The sequence below is a fragment of the Chiloscyllium punctatum genome, chromosome 32 (assembly GCF_047496795.1).
Source record: "Chiloscyllium punctatum isolate Juve2018m chromosome 32, sChiPun1.3, whole genome shotgun sequence".
In the NCBI taxonomy this organism is placed as follows: domain Eukaryota; kingdom Metazoa; phylum Chordata; class Chondrichthyes; order Orectolobiformes; family Hemiscylliidae; genus Chiloscyllium; species Chiloscyllium punctatum.
This window is the reverse complement of record NC_092770.1, coordinates 22,921,197-22,929,815: the sequence shown is the minus strand read 5'-3', so window position 1 is coordinate 22,929,815 and position 8,619 is coordinate 22,921,197. Positions and strand designations below refer to the sequence as shown.

The 8,619-nt window shown below is 56.4% G+C and overlaps 1 protein-coding gene across 5 annotated transcripts in view; it reads left to right on the top strand.

Moving 5' to 3' along the window:
* The first annotated feature begins 258 nt into the window (after positions 1–258).
* The window catches only part of rxylt1 (ribitol xylosyltransferase 1), a 58,453-nt gene continuing 50,092 nt past the window's right edge, over positions 259–8,619 (top strand). For 2 of the 5 annotated variants that reach the window (XM_072551902.1, XM_072551903.1), the window contains exon 1: positions 259–478. In XM_072551902.1, coding sequence (XP_072408003.1) covers positions 334–478 — 145 coding nt within the window. In that variant the 5' untranslated portion in view covers positions 259–333. The remainder of the gene's footprint in view (positions 479–8,619) is intronic. The other 3 variants (XM_072551905.1, XM_072551904.1, XM_072551906.1) reach the window with 3 other exon arrangements.

Genomic DNA, 8,619 nt, shown 5'->3' with positions numbered 1-8,619 from the left:
GTAGCGAAATGGTGCCGGTAGGAGGCGGTGCTGGCGGAGGACCGGTCGGCGGGACTGCGGGCGGTGGGGCGGTGCAGTAGATAGCAGGGGCCGACAGGAGGCGGTGCTGGCGGAGGACCGGTCGGCGGGACTGCGGGCGGTGGGGTGGTGCAGTAGATAGCAGGGGCCGACAGGAGGCAGTGCTGGCGGAGGACCGGTCGGCGGGACTGCGGGCGGTGGGGCGGTGCAGTAGATAGCAGGGGCCGACAGGAGGCGGTGCTGGTGGAGTACTGGCTGGCCGGGATAAGCCGGGCTGAAGGCTCCCGGCGGTGATGGCCATTAGAGGCCGGCGCTATGAGGTTACAGTGGAAGCGGATGGTGTGCTTGCTGATGTTTATTTACTGTCTCTTTTCTATATACGCAGCTTACATCGTCTTTTTTCAAGGGCGGCGGGGATCCGGTGTCCGCCGGGTGACCGCCCCGAGAGAGCGGAGTAAAGGTAGGCGCAGGCCCCCGTCCACAACACAACCCCCCCCCCCCGAACATCACCCCCTCCCCCCAGAACATCACCCCCTCCCCCCAGAACATCACCCCCTCCCCCCCGAACATCACCCCCTCCCCCCAGAACATCACCCCCTCCCCCCCGAACATCACCCCCTCCCCCCAGAACATCACCCCCTCCCCCCAGATCATCAACCCCCTCCCCCCAGATCATCACCCCCTCCCCCCAGATCATCAACCCCCTCCCCCCAGATCATCACCCCCTCCCCCCAGATCATCAACCCCCTCCCCCCAGATCATCATCACCCCCTCCCCCCAGAACATCACCCCCTCCCCCCAGATCATCATCACCCCCTCCCCCCAGATCATCATCAACCCCCTCCCCCCAGATCATCATCACCCCCTCCCCCCAGAACATCACCCCCTCCCCCCAGAACATCACCCCCTCCCCAGAACATCACCCCCTCCCCCCAGATCATCATCACCCCCTCCCCCCAGAACATCACCCCCTCCCCCAGATCATCATCACCCCCTCCCCCCAGATCATCATCACCCCCTCCCCCCAGAACATCACCCCCTCCCCCCAGATCATCATCACCCCCTCCCCCCAGAACATCACCCCCTCCCCCCAGATCATCATCACCCCCTCCCCCCAGAACATCACCCCCTCCCCCCAGAACATCACCCCCCCCCCAGAACATCACCCCCTCCCCCCAGAACATCATCCCCCCCCCAGAACATCACCCCCCCCCCAGAACATCACCCCCCCCAGAACATCACCCCCTCCCCCCAGATCATCATCACCCCCTCACCCCAGAACATCACCCCCTCCCCCCAGAACATCACCCCCCCCCCCCAGAACATCACCCCCCCCCCCAGAACATCACCCCCCCCCCCCCAGAACATCACCCCCTCCCCCCAGAACATCACCCCCTCCCCCAGAACATCACCCCCACCCCCCAGAACATCACCCCCTCCCCCCAGAACATCACCCCCTCCCCCCAGAACATCATCACCCCCTCCCCCCCAGATCATCATCACCCCCCCCCCAGAACATCACCCCCTCCCCCCAGATCATCATCAACCCCCTCCCCCCAGAACATCACCCCCACCCCCCAGAACATCACCCCCTCCCCCAGAACATCACCCCCTCCCCCAAGATCACCATCACCCCCTCCCCCCCAGATCATCAACCCCCTCCCCCCAGAACATCACCCCCTCCCCCAGAACATCACCCCCTCCCCCAAGAACATCAACCCCCTCCCCCCAGATCATCAACCCCCTCCCCCCAGAACATCACCCCCTCCCCCAGATCATCAACCCCCTCCCCCCAGATCATCATCACCCCCTCCCCCCAGAACATCACCCCCTCCCCCCAGATCATCATCACCCCCTCCCCCAGATCATCAACCCCCTCCCCCCAGATCACCATCACCCCCTCCCCCCAGAACATCACCCCCTCCCCCAAGATCACCATCTCCCCCTCCCCCCAGAACATCACCCCCCCCCAGAACATCAACCCCCTCCCCCCAGAACATCAACCCCCTCCCCCCAGAACATCACCCCCCCAGAACATCAACCCCCTCCCCTCAGATAACCATCACCCCCTCCCCCCAGAACATCAACCCCCTCCCCCCAGAACATCACCCCCCCAGAACATCAACCCCCTCCCCTCAGATAACCATCACCCCCTCTCCCCAGATCGTCAACCCCACCCACTGATCACCATCACCCCTTCCCCCCCGAAGTCACCATCACCCCTCCCCCCAGATAATCACCCCCTCCCCAGATCACCATTACCCCTCACCCCCCCAGGTTACATCACCACCTCCCCCCAGATCACCACCACCCCCTCCCCCCAGGTAATCACCCCCTCCCCCCAGATCACCATCACCCCCTCCCCCCAGATCACCATCACCCCTCCCCCCAGATCACCATCACCCCTCCCCCAGATCATTACCCCCTCCCCCCAGATCACCATTACCCCCTCCCCCAGATTACCATCACCCCCTCCTCCCCCGGATCACCATCACCCCTCCCCCCAGATCACCATCACCCCATCCCCCAGATCACCATCACCCCTCCCCCCAGATCACCATCACCCCTCCCCCAGATCATTACCCCCTCCCCCCAGATCACCATTACCCCCTCCCCCAGATCATCATCACCCCCACCCCCCGGATCACCATCACCCCTTCCCCCCAGATCACCATATCCCCCTCCCCCCCCCGGATCACCATCACCCCCTCCCCCCAGATGTCCATCACCCCCTCCCCCCAGATCCCATCACCCCCTCCCCCCAAATCATCATCACCCTCACCCCCCAGATCACCATCACCCCTCCCCTCAGACCAGCATCACCCCCACCCCCCCAGATCACCATCACCCCCTCCCCCCAAATCATCATCACCCTCACCCCCCAGATCACCATCACCCCTCCCCTCAGACCAGCATCACCCCCACCCCCCCAGATCACCATCACCCCCTCCCCCCAGATCATCAACCCCCTCCCCTCAGATCACCATCACCCCTCCCCTCAGACCAGCATCACCCCCACCCCCCCAGATCACCATCACCCCCTCCCCCCAGATCATCAACCCCCTCCCCTCAGATCACCATCACCCCTCCCCATGATCACCATTACCCCTCCCCCCAGATCACCATCACCCCCTCCCCCCAGATCACTATCACCCCTCCCCCCAGGTCATCACCCCCTCCCCCCAGAACATCACCTCCTCCCCCTAATCACCATCACCCCTCCCCCCAGATCATCACCCCCTCCCCCCAGATCACCATCATCAACATCACCCCAGATGACCATCACCCCCTCCCCCCAGATCATCACACCCTCCCCCCAGATCACCATCAACCCCTCCCCCCAGATCACCATTACCCCCTCCCCCAGATCACCATATCCCCCCCCCCGAAGTCACCATCACCCCTCCCCCCAGATAATCACCCCCTCCCCCAGATCACCATTACCCCTCACCCCCCCAGATTACATCACCACCTCCCCCCAGATCACCACCACCCCCTCCCCCCAGGTAATCACCCCCTCCCCCCAGATCACCATCACCCCCTCCCCCCAGATCACCATCACCCCCTCCCCCCAGATCACCATCACCCCTCCCCCCAGATCATTACCCCCTCCCCCCAGATCACCATTACCCCCTCCCCCCAGATCACCATTACCCCTCCCCCCAGATCACCATCACCCCTCCCCCAGATCATTACCCCCTCCCCCCAGATCACCATTACCCCCTCCCCCAGATTACCATCACCCCCTCCTCCCCTGGATCACCATCACCCCTCCCCCCAGATCACCATTACCCCCTCCCCCAGATCACCATCACCCCCTCCCCCCAGATCACCATCACCCCATCACCCAGATCACCATCACCCCCACCCCCCCGGATCACCATCACCCCTTCCCCCCCAGATCACCATATCCCCCTCCCCCCCGGATCACCATCACCCCCTCCCCCCAGATCCCATCACCCCCTCCCCCAGATCACCATTACCCCTCCCCCCAGATCACCATCAACCCCTCCCCCCCGGATCACCATCACCCTTCCCCCCAGATCACCATCACCCCCTCCCCCCAAATCATCATCACCCTCACCCCCCAGATCACCATCACCCCTCCCCTCAGACCAGCATCACCACCCCCTCCCCCGATCACCATCTCCCCTTTCCCCCAAATCACCATCACCCCCTCCCCCCAGATCACCATCACCCCATCCCCCAAGATCACCATCACCCCCTCCCCCCAGATCATCAACCCCCTCCCCTCAGATCACCATCACCCCTCCCCATGATCACCATTACCCCCTCCCCCCAGATCACCATCACCTCCTTGCCCCAGATCACCATCACTTCCTCCCCCCAGATCACTATCACCCCTCCCCCCAGATCATCACCCCCTCCCCCCAGAACATCACCTCCTCCCCCCAATCACCATCACCCCTCCCCCCAGATCATCACCCCCTCCCCCCAGATCACCATCATCAACATCACCCCAGATGACCATCACCCCTCCCCCCAGATCATTACCCCCTCCCCCCAGATCACCATTACCCCCTCCCCCAGATTACCATCACCCCCTCCTCCCCTGGATCACCATCACCCCTCCCCCCAGATCACCATCACCCCATCACCCAGATCACCATCACCCCCACCCCCCCGGATCACCATCACCCCTTCCCCCCCAGATCACCATATCCCCCTCCCCCCGGATCACCATCACCCCCTCCCCCCAGATCCCATCACCCCCTCCCCCAGATCACCATTACCCCTCCCCCCAGATCACCATCAACCCCTCCCCCCCGGATCACCATCACCCTTCCCCCCAGATCACCATCACCCCCTCCCCCCAAATCATCATCACCCTCACCCCCCAGATCACCATCACCCCTCCCCTCAGACCAGCATCACCACCCCCTCCCCCGATCACCATCTCCCCTTTCCCCCAAATCACCATCACCCCCTCCCCCCAGATCACCATCACCCCATCCCCCAAGATCACCATCACCCCCTCCCCCCAGATCACCATCACCCCATCCCCCAAGATCACCATCACCCCCTCCCCCCAGATCACCATCACCCCATCCCCCAAGATCACCATCACCCCCTCCCCCCAGATCATCAACCCCCTCCCCTCAGATCACCATCACCCCTCCCCATGATCACCATTACCCCCTCCCCCCAGATCACCATCACCTCCTTGCCCCAGATCACCATCACTTCCTCCCCCCAGATCACTATCACCCCTCCCCCCAGATCATCACCCCCTCCCCCCAGAACATCACCTCCTCCCCCCAATCACCATCACCCCTCCCCCCAGATCATCACCCCCTCCCCCCAGATCACCATCATCAACATCACCCCAGATGACCATCACCCCTCCCCCCAGATCATCACACCCTCCCCCCAGATCATCACACCCTCCCCCCAGATCACCATCACCCCCTCCCCCCAGATCACCATCACTTCCCCAGGTCACCAACATCACCAAACCCCACCTGATTACAACGCCTCACCCAGATCTCCAACGTACTCCCCAGATCACCAGCCTCCCCCTCAGATCACCAGCATCTTTCCCTCAGAGCACCAATACCAGCCTATATTACCATCTACCTCCCCCATCCCCAACATCCCCCAGATCACTAACACTCCCTCGATTACCAACGACCAATAGATCACCAAAACTGGCCTATCTTACCAATATTCCCCCTCCAGATCACCAAAACCCCCTAGATGACCAGCATCTCACCCTCAAATGACTAATGCGACCCCCTGATCACCAACACACACACCCCAAATCCCCAAACACTCCCCAGATCCCCAACACCAACCGATCACCAATCCCGCCCAATCACCAACACACTCCCCAATCCCCATCACACACCCGATCCCCAACCCATCCCCGGATCACCAAAACCCCCCTCCGATCCCAACCATCCCCAGATCTCCAACACCCCCTTGATCCGCAACCCCCAGCTTCCTCACGATCCCCAGTACCCACCCCCAGATCCCCAACATCCCCCTCCCCAATTCAACCCACCCGATTCTCATCTCCCCCTCCCCCCCAAGATCTGTAATACCTATTTCCCAGTCTGATCCCCAACATCCCCTTTCTAATCAACCCCCAGAGCCCATTGACAAATTTTCCCCACTACCCCAGCGATCCTCCATCACACCCCTCCGGTCAACATCCCTTCTCAACTCCCCACATTCCCCCATCTCATTTTCCCCACCACCCCAAATTACTAGATGTCTAGAACTAGATCCTGTACCAAAATTGCTGTGGAATAGACTTATACTCTCTGGTGTTTGGAAGAATTAGAAATTATTTTGTTGAGGTGTGTAAATGTCTTGTCGAACATGTTATGACAGATGTGGAGAGACTTTTACTCCTTGTTTGTAACTCTTGAACTGGATCCTGGTTCTTGAATGAGGGGATCAACCATAAGTAACAAGAGCAAGAGTCGGGTGCTTGGCATTTTGAGCCACCTCTCTTATTCAGTGTGATGATGATTGGCCTATTTGTGTTTCAAATTTACAGTCACATCTGCTCCAAATTATCTTTGATTCTCATTCCAGTACGAATCTAGCTGTCTGTGTCTTTAAAATACTCTTGTGATCTCACCTCCAGATTTTCTGAAGCAGCGTTCCAAACTTGCACAACAGTCTGAGGAGAAAATAAATTCCCATCACTGTCATAAAAGGGGGATCCTCTGTTTTGGACTCCCCTTTAATGGAAAGCATTATTTCCACGCCCACCTTGTCAAGATGATTTCCGAACTTGTGTGCTAACATGTATTCACTTTTATAGAGTCCAGTGGAAATAAGCCCAGTCATAAGACAACTACCCACTCTTCATGGTCTCTCCATGTCAACTAATGTCGTCCTGCTACCCTAAAAATTCCTGTTCCAATTCACCGCCGTGCCATTCTTACACAGTTTGACAGGGTAGATGCAGGAAGGCTGTTTCCCTAGACTTGGGTGTCTAGAACCAAGGGATACAGTCTCAGAATAAGAGTTGGGTTGTTCGAAACAGAGGTGATCTTTTTCATGCAAAATGTGATGAATTTTTGGGATTCTCTATTCCATAGAGCTGTGAATGTTCAGTCGTTGAATATATTCAAGACAAAAATCAATAGATTTCTTGATGTTAAAGATATCAATGGATATTGAGATAGTATGGCAAAACAGCTTTTTGGCAGAAAATCAGCCACAATTGGTAGTGCAGGTGTGATGGCCTACTACCTCTAATTCCTATGTTCAATTAATCTTCACACAAATCCTGCTTGTTTGGTGAATAGTCTTACAGTCAAGGGACAGGGCATACCACAGTATTCCTAATTGTTAAGGGTGTGTGGTGACACAAGAGGAAGATGGAATCTCACCTTTAACGGCTAAAAATAAATCTCAAAAGTATTTTCATTGCATATTTTAATAAGTGGAAGAGAGAGAGAGTGAGAGAACTTTTTAACATAACTTGTGCATTAACATAATGCTGCAAGCTTGTTTTGCTAGGTGAGAATTATTAAATTGTGGAGGGTTCAGAAACTATTTACCAGGAGGTTGCTGGAACAGGAGAATTTGGTCAGCATGAATAGTAGGCCTGAAGGGTCTGTTTCTGTGCTGGATGTCTGTGACTCTCTGGCTCTGATGATAGCCCATTAATTCCAGTCTCGTAATTTCATTCTGAACCACCTCCAGCACATTTGCATCCTTCCTTAAATAAAGAGATGGAACTGCACACAACTTTCAAGAATTGCTCTCGCCAATGCCCTTTTCTGTTCAATGCCTTTCTAAAATTAGGAATAACATTCTATTACCCGTCTTAATCCCTTGCTGCAACTGCTAACATTTTGTGATTTGTACATGCAAACACATTGATCCCTTTGCACCTCGGAATTCTTCACTTGGGTTCCACTTAAGTAATACTTTGCTCCTGGTGATAATTTAGCTCAGTTTGTTATGCAGTGATGCCAACAGCATGGGTTCAGTTCTTGCACTGTGTGAGGTTCCTGTGAAGGTCCTGACTTCTCAACCTCCTCAACTAAGTCATGGCAACCCTCAGATTAAACTAAGAATCATGTTACCATCACTTATCTCTCGTTAATGAGAGAGCAGCTCTTTGGTCCTCTGGGACTATAATGACTCTGCTTAATTATTCATGCCAAAATGAATAACTTTACATTTCCCCACATTATACTCCATCTGCCCGACTTCTGCCCAGTCACTCAACCTATCTATAATCAATCTGCCAACTCCTTATGTCCTCTTCGCAACATATTTTCCAACTTATCTTTGTGTTGTCTGTAAATACCAAGCCTTCACATCCCCTAAATCAATCATTAATATAAATTAACAAATCTCTGTGCAGTCCCATTAATCACGTCCTGCCTGTCAGAAAGAGACCCATTTATACATGCTGTTTTCTGACAGGAACATAATCCTCTACCTATACTTGTGTGTTATCCCCACACCAGGAGCATATGGGGCTCCCAAGCTACAAACATGAATTAAGTCAGAAGGCAAAGGTTACAAATAGAGCATAATGTGGGAAAAGACATTATTATCCATTATGATCCATTTCGGCAAGAAGAATAAACGGAAACATTTTACCTA